Source organism: Podarcis raffonei, chromosome 5 (genome assembly GCF_027172205.1).
Source record: "Podarcis raffonei isolate rPodRaf1 chromosome 5, rPodRaf1.pri, whole genome shotgun sequence".
In the NCBI taxonomy this organism is placed as follows: Eukaryota; Metazoa; Chordata; class Lepidosauria; order Squamata; family Lacertidae; genus Podarcis; species Podarcis raffonei.
Window position 1 is genome coordinate 46,607,908 of NC_070606.1, and position 19,060 is coordinate 46,626,967.

General features: G+C 40.6%; 1 protein-coding gene across 1 annotated transcript in view; it reads left to right on the plus strand.

Moving 5' to 3' along the window:
- The window catches only part of CPXM2 (carboxypeptidase X, M14 family member 2), an 82,350-nt gene that overhangs the window by 43,213 nt on the left and 20,077 nt on the right, over positions 1–19,060 (plus strand). The window contains exons 5-8 of the mRNA XM_053388961.1: positions 9,279–9,363; positions 10,392–10,542; positions 12,271–12,359; positions 16,708–16,831. Coding sequence (XP_053244936.1) covers positions 9,279–9,363; positions 10,392–10,542; positions 12,271–12,359; positions 16,708–16,831 — 449 coding nt within the window. The remainder of the gene's footprint in view (positions 1–9,278; positions 9,364–10,391; positions 10,543–12,270; positions 12,360–16,707; positions 16,832–19,060) is intronic.

The window sequence follows — 19,060 nt, forward strand, 5'->3', positions numbered from 1 at the left end:
ATCGGTCCTGGAGGTTCTGCTGAATATGATTAGAAGGGATCGGTTGGTTAAAGGTATACAGGTCGGACCAAACAGTACAAACTGAGAGCATTTGCAGATGACTTAGTATTGACGTTACATGAGCCAGAATCTAGTACTAAAAGGGTTTTAGAACTAATTCAAGAATTTGGTCAAGTGGCAGGATTTAAACTGAACAAGTTAAAAATTAAGGTTTTAGAGAAAAATTTAACACTGATTGAAAGAGAGAGGTTTCAGAATGAGACAGGCTTGACTGTGGTTAAGAAAGTGAAATACCTGGGGATTAATATGACAGCCAAAAATGGGAACTTATTTAAAGATAATTATGAAAAATGTTGGACGGAAGTGAAAAAAGACTTAGAAATTTGGTGGAACTTGAAGCTTTCACTGTTGGGTCGTATTGCTGTGATAAAAATGAATGTATTGCCTAGAATGCTGTTTTTGTTTCAAACATTGCAAATTGTGGACAAGATGGACTGTTTCAAGAAGTGGCAGAGAGATATTTCTAGATTTGTCTGGCAGGGCAAGAAGCCCAGAATAAAATTTAAGATATTAACTGATGCAAAGGAAAGGGGTGGATTTGCCCTGCCAGACTTTAAACTTTACTATGAATCAGCAGCCTTTTGCTGGTTGAAAGAATGGCTGCTTCTGGAAAACACAGACATTTTGGACTTAGAAGGTTTTAACAATGTATTTGGATGGCATGCATATCTGTGGTATGACAAGGTCAAAGCGCATAAAGTATTTAAAAACCATATTGTCAGGAAAGCATTGTTTAACGTTTGGATAAGATATAAGGACTTATTGGAAAATAAAACCCCAAGGTGGCTGTCACCAATGGAAGCAAAAGCCCAGAAAAAGCTCAATATGGAGGCCAAATGGCCGAAATATTGGGAAATTTTGAAACAAGAGGGAGATAGACTGAAACTGCAGAGTTTTGAGAAACTAAAAAACAAAGTGCGAGATTGGCTTCATTATTATCAGATAATGGAGGCATATAATTTGGACAAGAAAATTGGCTTCCAGGTGGAAAAATCAAAATTAGAAACAGAACTGTTAGAACCCAAAACTAAGATTTTGTCAAAGATGTATAACTTGCTGTTGAAATGGAATACTCAGGATGAAACGGTGAAATCTGCTATGATTAAATGGGCACAAGATGTTGGACATAAAATTATGTTTGCTGACTGGGAACAGTTATGGACCACAGGTATGAAGTTTACGGCATGCAATGCCTTAAGAGAGAATATTATGAAGATGATATACAGGTGGTACATGACCCCAGTCAAGCTTGCAAAAATCTATCATTTGCCCAATAATAAATGTTGGAAATGTAAAGAAATTGAAGGTACATTCTTTCACCTTTGGTGGACGTGCCCAAGGATTAAGGCTTTCTGGGAAATGATCTATAATGAAATGAAAAAGGTATTTAAATATACCTTCCTGAAGAAACCAGAGGCCTTTCTTCTCGGCATTGTCGGCCAATTGGTGCCAAAGAAGGACAGAACTTTTTTTATGTACGCTACAACAGCAGCAAGAATACTCATTGCAAAGTATTGGAAGACACAAGATCTACCCACTTTGGAAGAATGGCAGACGAAGGTGATGGACTATATGGGATTGGCAGAAATGACTGGCAGAATCCGAGACCAGGGAGAAGAGTCGGTGGAAGAAGATTGGAAGAAATTCAAAGACTATCTACAGAAATATTGTAAAATTAATGAATGTTAGAATGATGTTGGATAGAAATTAAGTGGTTTCCAGCTGTAATGCTTTAAGAGAATATGAAAAAAGGGTTATAAATAGGTAAAAATCTAATGGTAAGGATTTGCTGAACCAACAATTTGAAGTGGAATACAAAAAAGGGAGGTATGAGGAGGTCCGGGAAACAAGCTAAAGGAAAATAAGCAATGGAAAATCTGTGTGTTTTTAACTATTTTTATTTTGTATTTTTGGTTATTTTTTCATTTTTATTGTAATACTTTAAAAAATCTTAATAAATATCTTATAAAAAAGAAGAAGAAGAAATGATGTTTTTGAATTATGGTGCTGGAGGAGACTCTTGAGAGTCCCATGGACTGCAATAAGATCAAACCTATCCATTCTGAAGGAAATCAGCCCTGGGTGCTCACTGGAAGGACAGATCGTGAAGCTGAGGCTCCAATACTTTGGCCACCTCATGAGAAGAGAAGACTCCCTGGAAAAGACCCTGATGTTGGGAAAGATGGAGGGCACAAGGAGAAGGGGACTACAGAGGACGAGATGGTTGGATAGTGTTCTCGAAGCTACAAACATGAGTCTGACCAAACTGCGGGAGGCAGTGGAAGACAGGAGTGCCTGGCGTGCTCCATGGGGTCACGAAGAGTTGGACATGACTAAATGACTAAACAACAAGACATAAAGCATTGCAACAGCCAAGTATTACTTCATTCGACTTGAGTGCTGAGGGCTTTATTTTCACCATAATTCAGTGGTGGATTTAATTCAGTGCTCATATTTTGCACACTGGCTGCTCTTTAAAAAAAAAATCTGCCTGGAAGTGGCATGCTACAGCTGGCACAGGGGAGCTGCCTTTCCAGCAGCTGCATCACTGCTGCTTATGGGGAAGGAACAAAGGAAACTCCCTGTGTTGCAAGAACAGAACCTATAAACAATCACAGGTGTGTTGCCTGTGATTGTTTATAGCTTATGGGGATGGTGCAGGATCAGGTCAAAGAATGGGCAAGGCATGGGACTGTGCAGTAGTACTGGACTGGCTCTGGCAGTGTGCCTGCACAGCTCCAACCTTGACCCTCCCTTGGTCCTGCCCTGTCCATCCTGCTGTCAGGAGGACATTTGTGCAACCCTTCCCTCCCTTTCCATTGCCAGCCGCTCCTGAGCCTCAGAGATAATTGGACACTTATTGTTTAAATACTGACTACCTGGTTGGCTTTGGGATGAGGTTGTTCTATAGGTTATTCAATGCTGCAACATTGGAAAGAAAACTGGATGCCATCCAAATATTGTACATTATGCAGCAATTTCTTTCTTTCTTTCTTTCTTTCTTTCTTTCTTTCTTTCTTTCTTTCTTTCTTTCTCTCTCTCTCTCTCTCTCTCTCTCTCTCTTTCTTTCTTTCTTTCCTTCCTTCCTTCCTTCTTTCTCACTCTCTCTCTTTCTCCTTCCTCCCTTCCCTTCTTCTTTCTTTTATTTCTTTCTTCAAATAAATGTGTTTACTTGAAAACTTAAGAAAGTGCATTTAAGAAATTCTATGTGTATGTGTGTGTGTGTGTGTGCGCGCGCACACACACACACACACACACACACACACAGAGTTTCTATTGTCTTTCCAGCAATGGCACTTTGCCAAAGGATAGCTACATTCTTTTATAAGAGGCATTCATTTCCCAGTCAGATACTCAATGCTTGCTGGTGGCTCCACGAAGCTGCTAACAGACATCAATACTGGCCACGTGCCAAAAAGCCTTTCCAGCAGGAGGTTAAACCTGAGGAGACTGGCTAGAAAAATAAAAAGAAGGCACCAATGAGAACCAGACATGCAACCTGGCTTCCAGAAATGAATGCATTTTAAACTTGGAAGGGATTACCAACCCCGCCTTGAAGATTTACTGTCTCAGGTCTCTAACATGGTGCCCTTGGGCATCATAGTGCCCTGAGGCTCCCTTCTTGGCACCCTAACCATATGTGCCCTTTTTCTTAATTTTATGTGCAACTAGAAAAATAAGTTGAGTGTCCCCTTTGCTTTTTTAAAAAACAACAACAAAGCAAAACACAATTGCCCAAGAGGACCAACTTCATTTCAGGCACAAATTTATTTAAATCCCTCGGCCTACAGAGCGAGATGAGCACGCAACCCCAGAGTCATCCGCGACTGGACCTAATGGTCAGGGCTACCTTTACCTGTACCTTTATACTATAGGGATGCGGGTGGCGCTGTGGTTTAAACCACAGAGCCTAGGGCTTGCTGATCAGAAGGTTGGCAGTTCAAATCCCCACGGCGGGGTGAGCTCCCGTTGTTCGGTCCCAGCTCCTGCCAACCTAGCAGTTCAAAAGAACGTCAAAGTGCAAGTAGATAAATAGGTACCACTCAGGCGGGAAGGTAAACAGTGTTTCCATGTGCTGCTCTGGTTTCGCCAGAAGCGGCTTAGTCATGCTGGCCACATGACCAGGAAAAACTGTCTGTGGGCAAACGTCGGCTCCCTCGGCCAGTAAAGCGAGATGAGCACCGCAACCTCAGAGTCGTCCGTGACTGGACCTAACGGTCAGGGGTACCTTTAACTTTATACCTTTTTCTTGTCATTTGGCTGTGCACAGGAGACAACTACCAAATTAAAGTATTAGAGAGAGAAAATCTCAACCTGGTCTTTGAGTTTGATTTGCTTCAAAGCATTCTAGTTGTAGATGTTAGGAAGGTTATGATTAAGGTGAAAGCCTGTTCTTTTGACTATTTAGAATTTCCATTCATTCTTTATGGCTTTGTGTAATGTAGTTAAATTGGGTTTCTGCAGCAATGAAAGGCGAATTCTATCTGCAGGTGCTGCATATATTGCGAAGAGCGTTTCCCTGTACTTCCCCAATGAATAATCTCCAATATTGCTATTCGAGACTTGACCCTCTGTTGAAGAGAAACTGCCAGTCCTGTTGAATTGCATTGAAGTATGAGGTTATGTGGTGATAGGGACAAATCCTTTAAGTACTTTGGGGATTAGAGCTAGTCTGACAAACTCATGAAGGCAGAAGCTTTGCTTGGGTATTCATCTCTGGAAATTCCAACATTGAAACTTCCCATGATTTCAAATGAAGGCCCTGTTGAGAATTTATTGTGACCAGACACAGAGGAACAAGAAGCAGGATCATGATCCCATGCATGCTCATCATAAGGTCTAAAGGCATACAAACTATACAGGTGTGTGTTGTGCCTATGTGATCTGGAACCCCGCCTTCTCTAGGGGGTAGGCCAGTAGTGGATGTGATTGTGTTTGGAATATTGTATCAAGTGCATGACAGCATTTAATGTGTTTGTTTCTTATTTTAAAAATAGCAGCTGTGGGCAAAGGGGGCAACTGGGATGGGAACTGCAGTATGCAGGGAAGGTAGAGGAAGCTGCTGCCACAGCACTTGAGGCAACATGGAATTTAATGACTTTCTTGTCAAAGTGCCATGCAAACTGGTCACAGCATGCCTGTGAGTACACCAGATGCCCATCTACCACCGTGACTGCCCAAAACAACTCTTTGAGGATGCAAAACAATAGCAAAGTAGTTCTCCTTTGCCATCTTCCCTGTCATTTGGTAGGCAGAATTATGTAGCCTAACAAGTGTTCAGCCGGCTTTGGTGTGAATTTTCCACCGCCTGAGTTCCAGTTGTCTCCCAGTTTGCTTCATTGTCTGAAGTGTGGGTTCTGCGACACCAGAGAGGACTCTTGGGAATGATCATGTCAACAGTACAGGTTCAATCCCTGGGATCTCCTGGTAGGGTGGAAACTCACTGCCAGTCTGTGTGGATATTACTGAGGTAGATAGACCATTAGTATGACACAGTGTCAGACAGCTCCTTTTGTTCCTATGTACTGAAGCTAAGCCAATTGACAAAAAAGGGACTCAAACGGAAAATAGAACATTATTCGTACCAAGTATCTGAATCAAACAGGATTCCAAATGACCCCAATTGGTCAAATAGCTAAATATTTTTTTTTTTTTTCTTTTTAGATTCAGCTTTTTGTGCAGAATTATGAAAGTTCATGCTTGCACAAAAATTCAGATTTGAACTGTCTGTTCTATGTTCAAAAATAGCCTTGATAATGAATTCATTATTCTTATGCAGATGGTTGATTTTCCCTCCTATATTTTTATATAGCCATAAATGGGATGCATAGCCCTAATTTTGCATGCTAAAGGCATATAGTAGTTTTGAAATAATTTAGTTCAGCCCCTCAGCATATTTTCTGTGATTAAAAAACATCTTTCATTTTTGAAAATTACAGGAAAAATCTCTTTCAGATTTTATTTATCGCAGCTTATTTACATAAACATGGGTGAGCTATTTTTTATATAGAAGACTACTGCAATCAGAGCTGGGTCAAAACCTCTCAAAATACAAAATATTCAAATGATTTATCTTTTTCTCCCTCCCCCTCAATAAAGAAAGAATTTTTTTCCTGAATATTCTCCACCATGTTTCTGTGCAACCTCTCCCAAATGCCTATGGATGACATTAGGTCCTAGAGCATTGTGGAAGATCCAAGACGTTGCTTATTATGGAGAATGCCAACACAGTATTTCTTGCTACCACTTTCAAAAGAGGCAACACAAATAAACAGAAAATGAAAAACCAAGGAGGAGGAAAAAGCTATGCTAATGGCAAATCCCACCCCTGATAAATTGTTGGAGAAATTATCTTCCCCCCCTGAGAAAATCAGTGAAATGGTCCTCACAATTTCTCTGCCCAAAAGAGGAAGGAGATTTTTTTTGGGTGGGGGGAATCTGGATACAGTTTGATGTACTTCACTGTGTGTATATGTATTGTACTTCACAAAGTACATTTTTAACCATAAGCCAAACCCAAGATCCACCAGGATGGGCAAGTTTGGAATAAGCAGATCTCTGGCTGAGGTGGACAAAGCTTGGTTCAGTTGAGGCTACACCAGCTGAAGTCCCTCATCCTAGTTCAGATGGATTTGAACCACTGACCTTCTGATCGGCAAGTCCTAGGCTCTGTGGTTTAACCCACAGCGCCACCCGCGTCCCATTTAGGAGTAGGTCCCATCAAATTCAGCAGGACTTCCTTCAGAACTATTATTCCGAGGATGCCTGACTCCAAAATAGACATACCTAAGACTGATGAACAACATGGCCAGATGCTTTTTATATGTTCCTGGTAGTTCTAAGTTGCATTGAACTGATAGCATTGTGAGGAATGCTTATATAAGGCAACCTAAAAATCTGGACTGGCCACTGCTTATAGAGTTTTAAAAATTCCAGTTGCCCTGCTTTTAACTAATTAGGCAATTTCATTCATTAACAAATTCAGTAGTGCTGCATCTCATTAGTGGTGGTATTTTGAATGTTTAGGATAATGGATTTGTCTGCTTTTCTTTTCTCCTTTGCACTCTTCTACTGGTTTTCTCTTTAATTGGCATTTGGCTTGGGTTCCTCTTCTCTAACACTGCTAGATGGAATATTGCCTCCAAAGCAATATTCACCTTTGCAGCAGGATCAGGTAGGACAATAATTTTCATTAATGTGGTTGGGGAGCAGGGAAGGAGAAACAAAGTGAGATTAGTTACTGAACTTGTATGAAGCTTTGAAATTGCTCGTACTTGCATTGTTTTGTATCACTTTACATCTAGAAAGACTTGAGACACCACTCTGTTCCCCCCCTGAGCTAATACCCTATCAAAGTTCTGCCCTTAGAGATTTCTAAACAGATAGAAGATTAGGAAACTGTTTAAAGGGCTTTGGGGCTATTGATGTCAAAAGATTGTGTGACAAGCATTAAACCAGTGTATGAAAAGCCCTCGGCTTCCAGCTTTTAAATACAAACATAATCCACAAATCTGCCCCCCCCCCAAGTATCTTCAGCAGATTTCTTTTTTAAATACCAGATTGTTGAAATAATGGTGAAGTTACCTATTCATTTAAGTGGGATCAATCTTGCTACGTTAGTCCAATGTGATCTGTCAAGACGGAGACCAAACTCTGTCACACAATAGAAAACAGAGAACATATCTACGTTCAAAACTTACATTAATTTTATATCATTTATCCTTACTACCTGCCCCTCAAGAACCTAAGGGTCATAGTATAATGAGAGACAAATTAGATGGCATAGTTCTGTCCTTGAGTGAAAAAGATTTTATGCTTTTGTTTCCACAGACTGTCAGTGTGGGTGGGTGGCGGGTACAACAATCGATAGGTAGGGGACTTTAATTCATTGCATCCTACTATGATTCCAATTTGCATCAGGGGCTCTACTGCCTGCAAATTGCATTGCAAAAAGGTTCACATTCATTTCCGAGTGTATGGAATTTTCTTTGTTAGTGATTTCTTTCCCGTAGAACTACAAGGGGTGCTATGGCTATGCTCTATCCAATTGTAAAATAGCAGCTAAACCATAGTAGCCCAGGACCATCTCACTTTTGCAGTATAGATGACAGATGCACATATAAGTAAATGGCATATCTGTTTGCTACCCAGGGCTCCTTGGGAAGGAATGACGGGATATAAATTTGCCTATGAGCCTTTATTGGGTATGGGGAAATGTGTAAATGGGGGTGATTGCATTGGCGGCTGCCCTCTATGAGTTGAAGTGTGTTCTACACCATGTGGGGAATCTACTTATTTGTGGTCATAATGCCTGAATAGAGCTTTAAAATAAGGGAAATGGTGGATGAAGGAAAGAGCGCTGATTCAGTTCAAACCCCACCCCACCCCTGTTGCTTTTATCTAAAGAAAAAGATTTTGGAAGACCTAATCATGGACCTTTCCCATTCCATTTGATTGGCAGCAGGGTGTCATTCGAAAACAGAATGATGGACTCGATGCATTTTGATCTGATTTGGAAAAGCAATTTTGATCCTTTGGATCTTTGAATGTAGTTTGAATTTAGAGTTTAGCATCATTAAATTCAAATAGTGTGCAAGCAAGACCATGTTCCAGTGAACAGCTGTTTCAACTCATTGAACGCATCAACACTTCCTCTGCAAGCCATTGGTATATAAGTAAGCAGAGTTATATACTTTATGTTGACATGCATAGTTTTTATTGCAGTAAAAATAAAGGAAAAGATGAGAAACAAGAATGGGCAAAAATTTTCTCCAGGGAGTTCTCCCACTGAAATTAATTTAAACTCAGCAAGCACTCTTGTACAGCTCCCATTTATGTTGAAGGTGCTTCAGCATGAGAACTTCCTTGAGGAATTTGTTCACATTTACTTTTCTTACTCTTACTCAGGATTTGAGCACAAGAACACTCCCCCTCCTGTGATTTCCAGCAGCTAACATTGAGAAGCATTACTGCCTCCATCTGTGGAAGCAGAACATAGCCATTGTGGTTAGTAGCCATCAATAGCTGCCTTCTTGGGTGGCGCTGTGGGTTAAAACACAGAGCCTAGGACTTGCCGATAAGCTTAGGTTTTCTTGCATTGTCTGCTAAATTTACATTTCTATAACTTCCCTTGTTTGGATTTATTTTACTAGAATATTGTGTGAGTCAGTAAATCAATATTCATTTTTTAACAAAGAAAATCTTTTGATTCTTTCTAGGAGTGACTGGGTAACGTCTTACAAAGTCATGGTGAGCAATGACAGCCATGCATGGATCACTGTCAAAAATGGTTCTGGAGACATGGTTAGTATTGCAAAAAAATTTTTTCCATCACACTTGTTTATCACAGCTCCATTTTAATAAAATGTCTCAAGGGTAACACTCATTCCCTCAATTTCAGTGGAGGCTTTTCTTGTCAAGTTCTCATGAGCAGAATAACTGAAATTGGCAAAAGGCATATCCGATAGTTGATACTGGATTCCAGTTACATATCCTGTGCTTCTGGTTTCTTCATTCTGTTTGGCCAGATTTAATGATAAGAATGTAAGATGAGTCTGCTGGATCACGCCAATGGCCCATCTAAGTCCAGCATCCTGTTCTATCAGTGGCCTGTGGGAAACCAGCAAGCAGGATTTGAGCACAAGAACACTCCCCCTCCTGTGATTTCCAGCAGCTAACATTGAGAAGCATTACTGCCTCCATCTGTGGAAGCAGAACATAGCCATTGTGGTTAGTAGCCATCAATAGCTGCCTTCTTGGGTGGCGCTGTGGGTTAAAACACAGAGCCTAGGACTTGCCGATCAGAAGGTCGGCAGTTCGAATCCCCACGACGGAGTGAGCTCCCGTTACTTGGTCCCTGCTCCTGCCAACCTAGCAGTTCGAAAGCACATCAAAGTGCAAGTAGATAAATAGGTACCACTCCAGCGGGAAGGTAAACGGCATTTCCGTGTGCTGCTCTGGTTCACCAGAAGTGACTTTGTCATACTGGCCACATGACCCGGAAGCTGTACTCCAGCTTCCTCGGCCAATAAAGCGAGATGAGCGCCGCAACCCCAGAGTTGGTCACGACTGGACCTAATCGTCAGGGGTCCCTTTACCTTTACTTTAAAGCCATCCAAATTGATGGTCATCACTGCCTGCCATGGGAGACAGTTCCATAGTTCAACTATGTGTTGTGTGAAGAAGTACTTCCTTTTATCTGTCCTGAAAATTCCAACACGCAGCTTCATTGGACGTCCACGAGTCCCAGTGTTACGAAAGAGGGAGAAAACCTTTTGACTTATTCCAGGTGTTGTGACTTACAATGCTCACTTACTTGTATGCTGAAATAGATTTTTGAAGGCAACAGTGAAAAGGAGATCCCAGTCCTCAATGAGCTGCCAGTACCTCTTGTTGCACGTTACATTCGGATAAACCCCAGGACATGGTATGAAGATGGAAGCATATGCATGAGGCTGGAAATCCTAGGCTGCCCTCTCCCAGGTAAGTGACAAGCTCAAGACCAGGCTTGGCATAATAGCAAAGTTCCTGGACCAGTTCCAGTGGGAACTGTCTGAATTATTTATTAAAACATCTGTGCCTGATGGCAGGCATCCTGCCTGTCTCCCTTGGTTCAGGGGATGTGCTGGATATGTTTTTTCAGAGCACATAATAATTCTTCTGCATTACTCTGGGATAAAGTTAATGAAACATCCTTATTGAATAGCCCCAGAATCCCCAGAAAGTTTTCTGGAATTCCTCAGTGAATCACCGAGCTAGTTTAAAGCAGGCAATTAATGTTTGAGGTTTCTTGGGGGGCGGGGTGTGCTTCAACCAGTTCATAGTCCCAGCAGTGGAGAATCAGCAAAACGGTCTTCAAAAAGGAAAGAGGAAATATGACAGGCACAGACTGAAGAGGAAGGTAAGGAAGGCTCTGAGGAGGAAGATAAAGCTCTTCAGATTCTTCTCTGGTGTCCAGAATATTGCTGTGCAGATGGATACAGAATGACATACAGAGATTTGCAATTGCCTGAAAGGGATCAATGTACTTTTATTTCTAGTTCTCTCACAAATTGAACACAAAGGAAAAAAAGAGGGGGGAGGGAACCACCTGGAAATTACTTTCAAAAAAGAAAGTATCTTGATATAAGCAGAGAAGGAAATGTCTTTGAGCACACACATTTATTTATTTATTTATGAGTATGCCATAGAATTGGTAGCTTCAAGGCAGGATGACATTTTTTGCAGAATGAGAATCATTATGCACCTGTAGGCACTTGATAATGTAGCAGATAGCAATGTAGATCCAGATCGTACTTTAGCTCAGGACTCACTGGGCGGTCTTGGGCAAGCTGTGGTCTCCATAACAATATAGTCACACAGCCTGCTACTTGTCTGAATTAGAAGATCAGAAGATGACTAGTAGCATCTGTTCCTCCTCCATAACCATATTGAAGTGCATAAGTGCCAACTCCCTGGGGCCCTGGGTACCCGAGCACCCACAAAATTCCCCATGAAGGGGTCAGGCACCCACAGTTGCAGGGCCAAGCTGGCACTTCTTCTGAAATGGTACTTGGGGAATTCTCCAGTACATGTCTTGACTGCTATATTGGCTGAAGGTGCCTATTCACTCTTGGAAAGTCAATGCAGAATTCAACCTCACACCCCCCCCCCAAATCAGCAGTTATCGTAAGTAATACTAGCTGATTAACAGGTGAGCCTATTCTGGAGGAAAAGGCCCTGCGGGTCAAATTGCATGCTCCAAGGGGCCTATGGGCTACAGGGTCTCCATCTTGATAATTTTTGTTTTGTTTTGTTTGTTTTTTGTTAAAAAACAAGAACAACTCAATCTTTTTGGGCCTGGTACACATTTGGGTTCAGGTACCCATTTCACAGAAGAGAAACTGATGATGCCCCCCAAAAGCAGGCAAAACACTTATATCCCCATCAAAATAAGTACACCACAGACAATAAAATAGGCAACCCTTCTCTGATACCCCCATTGGTATCTGCCATCAACTAACATCTCCTCAAGCTAAAATGTCTGAATATTTAAAAAAACAAAGAAATGGAAAGGGAAGGGATTTTAGTGGTAAAGTTCAGTTTTAGAGGTGGTGGCAATGTGGGTGTCTGAGAGTCGCATTGGGGACCCCAATTTTAGATTAAAAGTATTTTACTGTTAAATTGTTTTGTAGTTCTTCATTGTATCCTCCTGGTTTTTTTTTATCATAGACCCAAATAATTATTACCACAGAAGAAATGAAATGACAACAACAGACAACCTTGATTTTAAGCACCACAACTACAAAGAAATGAGGCAGGTAGGACACAACAAATAGATGTTCTGGTGCAAATGTGTTTGTGTTTAAAAGACTGGATCATTAGCACTGCAATAATAGGCCATCGCCACCTGAATCACTTTTCAAATCCAGCATGTTCTGAAACAATATGTGGGTTTCAGAGCACCCTACATAAAAACTATTTCTGCTGGATCTTATCCCACTGAAATTTACTTATATTCATATAAAGATTCATACTGCGTCTGTCCAAATAGTTTTTGGGGGTTTTTTTGCATTATGGCTGGAGTGTGAGGTAATTACTTGTTTAAGAAGAAAAAAGCTATGCTTGCTTGCAGATTCCTCAGTTGTGAACTTTGGGTTGGATGCATGGATCTAGACTTCCATGAGCAGAATGTGGGTTAAAGGACCCTCCAGAATGCCATGTGTCTTAGTGTACGTGAACGAGAGAGAAAGGCAGAGATTGAACTGGGCCGAGGCACCTTGTGTAAGTGGTTGAAGACAAGAACACAAGTCCTCACCTCCACAAGTGGAGAACTCTCCTCACTCCACAAAATTTTTGAAACTGTTCTATCTGAAAGACTTTTGTCAGGTTGGTTCTGCACATGTGAATGGGATACTCATCCCACTTGTATGAGATAAAAGGAAAGTCTGCTGGCGCCAAAACCACTTAGATGTAGACCCTTGTGCTCCACACAAGTCCATTAAGAAGATTTGCTCCACTGATGAGTATTAAAGAAGAGAAGGGTCTACAATCAGAAGTATCATTTTGGAGTGGATGGGACTTCCTGTATGTCCCACACCCCAAGAACATAGCTATCCATTGTACTTCACACTACCCAAATGTTCTGATGTAGTTATTGGCTCAAAAAAAATAATTTTTTTTTTAAATCAACGTATGAGAGAAATATATACATTAACACCTGTATTTTCATGTAGCTCTTTTAAGTAGCAAATTAATGCAGAAATGTGATGGAACATACTTTGGATGAACACATGAAATGGATCAGAAAAGGACTGATTCATCCATCCCTTCTCTCCTTGTAATACAACACAATGTTGACCATTTCTGTGAATTTGTGGCATGGATTTGGGTTAATGTGTGGAGCATCTTAGGCAAATGTACTTCAGGAAGGTCCCAGCCTTACAGTTCTATAGCTATAATTTTATACCACTGTAGACGTGAACAGTATTTCATCGAGAGTTGACAGGTACTGTGACTGGCAACAGAAGGCTTGTGCCACACAAATGACCAAGATTCACATAGGCATTAATCCCTGCCAGTCTAAGTTTAGACCTACCAGCTATAATTATGCTCCTTTAGCTTCAAGCACATGGCACTGTGGACAGATTTATATCACCACAGATGTAGGTGTAGAATGTGTTAAAGATATTTCTTCCTATCTTTTTCTTCAAATATATAAAGGTAATATGTTTGGACAAGAAGTATGTGAATCATTTTTAGTGTGCTGAATCTTCAGCGTATTTATACTGAATGAGTCATCATTCATTTTTTATTGAGCAATTGTGTACTGAGTCACATACTGCGCTCACAAGAGATTTTATGGCCTATATTTTCAGCAGACAGATTAGATGAGTAGAAATGCAATTGGCATAATTAGTGTCAAGAACAATAAAGTTAAATGCATTTTAGATCCTAATTGTGCAAAGATAGGTTGGTCAGGTTTGAAATATATTTGGGGAAAACTAATAGCTTAAAGCAGGAGAAAATTATTTCCTCTGGTCTTATATAATGAGCAAAAAGATATGTGATTAAATGGTAGCAGCAGCTTAACTGGTCAGTGGAGAGCAAAATCCTTCATCAGAGCCTTCCACATTCTCTGCTTCTCTGATCACTGAGCCTTTGGAGAGTATTATTATAATTGGGCCATTAAGCAGCATTTAGTTGTCTCTTTTCACTGATATTGATTCTGCCCAATCCAAATATTAGCTACGGTGTAATCAAAAAGTGATTCGCTAATTCTAAGAAATGTGTGTGTTTAGAGGTAATATTTGCTTGTTTTGATTTTTTAGGGCAGAACTGGATATCTCAAAGGGCCTAAAATATGTCCCACAATTGACTTAATGTTCACCTTTGTCGCTTGCTAGCATTGATTTTCCTTTTGCTGTCTACTACCACCTCTCAAAAAAAGAAAGAAAATAATTGGGTCCTTTTCTTCCTTCTTTGATCACATGGGTGATACCAGCCATTATAGGATCACATACTCAATATGATGCGAGATTAATGCTACATAATCACTTTTGGCTATGTGATATTTTATTTTACTTATTATATTAGTTATTATCAAAATGTCTCAACCAGCCTTCAAAAACTACCTTAAAGTGCAATCCTATCCATCAGGGATAGAGAACCTGTGGCTCTCCAGATGTTGTTGGACTACAGCTGCCATCATCCCTGACCATACTGGCTGGGGTTGATGGATGTGGGAGTCCAACAACATTTGGAGGGCCAGAGATTTCTTCAAATGTGTGCCTAGAAGCAAGCTCTATTGAGTTCAATGTACTTAGGTAAAGGGTAAAGGGACCCCTGACAATTAGGTCCAGTTGTAGCCGACTCTGGGGTTGCAGCGCTCATCTCACTTTATTGGCCAAGGGAGCCAGCGTACAGCTTCCAGGTCATGTGGCCAGCATGACCAAGCCGCTTCTGGTGAACCAGAGCAGCACACGGAAACACCGTTTACCTTCCCGCCGGAGCAGTACCTATTTATCTACTTGCGTTTTGACGTGCTTTCGAACTGCTAGGTTGGCAGGAGCAGGGACCGAGCAACGGGAGCTCACCCCATCACGGGGATTTGAACTGCCAACCTTCTGATCAGCAAGTCCTAGGCTCTGTGGTTTAACCCACAGCACCACCCGCGTCCCTCAATGTACTTACTTCCAGGCAATTGTGAATATAGGTTTAGTAGGTATGTTTCGTAGACATGTTATAGTCTGTGTGCAGGTTCCAGGAAGCAATGCAATGGGGGGGGGGGGAGACACCAAACAGTTTCCCACTCTATATCTAACTAGATCTAAATAAATTGTCATAACAAAAATGAAAAAGAAACCCTGAGCCAAGAGAAGCTGTGTTGTGTTTTGCTACCACAATTGAATGTCAGCATGTGGTGCATGTTGTAGGGAAGAGATATTGAAATGATCTCTGCATTAGTCTCATATGGTTTGTAACAGATAATGTTGGGCTTCTTGAAAGAGAAAGAGATAAATATATGGAATGAGTCTGGCTAAGGACCTAGTCAACAACCTGAAAGAGAATTCGTCATAAATTGGCCCCACAGCACTACATTCTCCTCAAAGGTTGCGACAACTGGCTTAGATTTGCTCTCAAAATCCTTCTGCAGCCTTGGGCACTGCATGAGCTGAGATTGAAACTAATGGGTTCTCTGAGGGAATTTATGCAGCTTTTTTGCCAGAAAGTTAATAGAAGAAATAATTGCTGCATACAACTCATAATAATTGTCTATTAGCAAATTTACTCTGGGCATGATTTATAGTCTTCTGGTTGTTAATAGCTTTGACTGCATATTATCAGAGGCTTCTCTGTTTCTGCAAACACAAGCAAAAGGTGGAGGGGGGAGGCAGGCATTAACATATCACATTGCCAAATATGCAATTTGTGCTGCACAGCTTTGGAAACGAGAGGGAAATAGGGCAAAAAAATTGCTTTCTCTTATTTACTGCATTTCTGGGGGGAAAAAGGAAAAGTCATTTTACCATAAGACCAAACAATTGCTATTGTCATTTAATTTAAACATCATATATCTATATATCACCCATGTCAAAACGTCACCCACATTTTGGCCTTGTGGGTACATTTTCAAACTGGAGAAATTGTTCTGTGGAGAACATGAGAAGAGCTGGCTGGATCAGGCCAATAGCCCATCTAGTCCAGAATTCTGTTATCACAGTGGCCAACGAGATGCTTATGGGAAGTCCTAAAGCAGCAACGAAGCACAAAGTTTCTTGAATAATGTTAAAAACCCTGCATCCTTCTTATTGGACTATTCCTCCCTTTTATATAATTATTCATTTTCATAGACATTAAACACAATCCTACACCAGAGGGCATACTGCCTCAAGCTCTGGGGAACCCACACCCCTCTCAGATTAAGTTGAATTCCAGCTCCCATCAGCCTCAGCCAACATGGCTTATAGTCAAGGATGTTGGGCAATAGAGTCTCTCAGCATCTGTAGGGCTACTAGTTTCCCATCCCTGTCTAGTCCTATCTGTGATACTCATTGTCCCCACGCCTTACAACATGGAAACAATCATGGGGTGAGGTACACGCTTTTATCTATATCACACCTATCTTTAATTTGTACAAATGTCTTTCTTTCTTTGATTATTTTACAGCTGATGAAAGTGGTGAATGAGATGTGTCCAAATATCACAAGAATTTACAATATTGGGAAAAGCCACCAAGGGCTAAAGCTGTATGCTGTTGAAATCTCAGACAACCCAGGAGAACACGAAGTTGGTTAGGACGATATATTCTGACCAGATAAAATCCCGGCTGGCGGACTGGTGGATGAAGTGGTTTAGAATGTATAAATTTTTAACATTCCACATGTCTGCAGCACTTCGCAGTGGAGGCATGTGCCTACAAGCAGTCATGGTGTTGAGTACATGTGGGAGGAATTTTGATTATACTTCTTCTAATTAGAGAAGAAGAGGAATATAAATAGAAGCCATCCAAAGAGTGGGATCAAACTCCTTTATGCTAATCATACATTCTTCTTTTGCAATAATAAAAAAATGGAGCCAACTTTAATGATGAAAAGTATGCACTGACAGTCATTGTCAGAATAGACAGCGAGAGCTAGAAGACAATCTGGTTAACAATTTCTGTGTATCCGAGGGCCTTCTTAATGTTACACTTTTATGCTGCATGGTCCCAATGGGAGCTTCCCTCTAATTGCACATAGCAAATATGGGGCTACCAGATTTTGATGAGAACCGTGGTGTTAAACACCACCCTACCAGGTTATGGTTCTGAGCCACCCCACCCCAATTTCTGCTTTTGATTGAAAACAGATCAGCATAGAAGGGCTATTTTTTTTAATAACATCATGTTTCGTTCTGCCTTTGAACAAAGGTATATCAAATATGTGAAAAGTAGTAATGTTGGTGTATTTGTCTCCTGTGTAGACAACAAATGTAGGTCAGTCCTGTAACAAGGAAATGACTTGTGGTTCCACTCTTGGAAGCAAAAGCATTTACCTGTGTTCTCTCTCCCAGCCTAGCCAAAACAGAATTACCATTGACAGGATTGATATTTCAAATATGGCTACACCAACTGATTAAAGTATCCTAGCCTTTCCTTGCCCCTCCCAATATTTTTCATAGAGAACTTGTATCATCAGAGAGAGAGAGAAAAGAGAGAGATGATTGCTTAATGTGATTTTTTCAAGTTTAGCGCTCTGAACTGAGAAATTCTATTATATATGCACATACATATATTCATGAATATGGTTGACTTTATGGTTTGAGATAATCACATATTTTGATGAATTTTCTGTGCATATATGCAGACACACACACACATGCTGTATAAGGTAACTTGGCGGTTTTGTAGACTAATAAATAAAATCTAGATTATGAATGTTTGCTGGTCATATTGTACTATAGTTAAAAAACTATTAATGATAATGAGGTAGTTATTAGTAACCAAATGGTTACAGTGATGTAAGAAGAAAACATTTGCCCCAATATTTGTGTGCTTTGTGGTGGTTCAAATTGCATAATCATGTAGGGGGATTACATAAATGTGGAAAGAAAGAGTTTGTGGTCCTAGTCAGCAACGATTTTGACTGTGCAAGGCAGCAGCACTGTCTGCCAATTGACTTACCAACAAGCAGCCCTTTAGCCTGTTCCTCCATGTGAAGAGCAGCAGAGGCTTTAGTGGGCTCAATTTTTACCACACAGAAATTTCCCTGTCTTGTGCATAGGGGTGGGTGAGAAACCTGATTCTGCTTGCATTTAAAGCTGAACCCACCTAATTTGCCATTTGTGAAACAATATGCCAACCAAAACACAGCCAGCCTTTGAAATTTGCTATTCTCTGAATTTTGCAGTGCAGTCCTCTAGCCAAGTAATGTGTACAAAAGTGCACAGACTAAAAGTGTGCATAAAAATGCATATATTTAGGAAAATAACACACACAAAAAGCATTATATTGGGAGAAAATGTTTTGCAAAAAATTGCATATTGGGGACAAATGTATACAGAGACAATTCCATTAGAAGAAATTCGTGCTAATTTGCGCTGAAATTTGCAATAATAATCGCAAACCGATAGGGAAATATGGAGAACTGAGTTTAAGATTGAGAAAATGTGAAGCTGAGGGAAATCAAAATTGACAGATCTCTCCTTGTGCATTGGAAATAGCAGCTGATATATGTAATAAGGGATGACTCTGCTAAAGCTTATCTCCTGCTGTCCAAAGCGCAGGAGAGGGAATTAAAGAGGCCCCTTTGCCTCCATTGCACATTTAGAGAAAAGTCACCGAGATACGCTTGGGAGATGATGTTTCCTTGGAAACATAGCTTTGCTGGTTATAAAACTATTAGGGACTGGATTTGTTTCTTGGCCATGAAGTTTCCTGCCCCTATCATATGGTATTGAAGAGGCATGAATGATATGCTGGAATATACCAAGTTTTGTTGTGTCTTCCTTCTGTGCCAGACCCTCCAAATCCCATTACCTT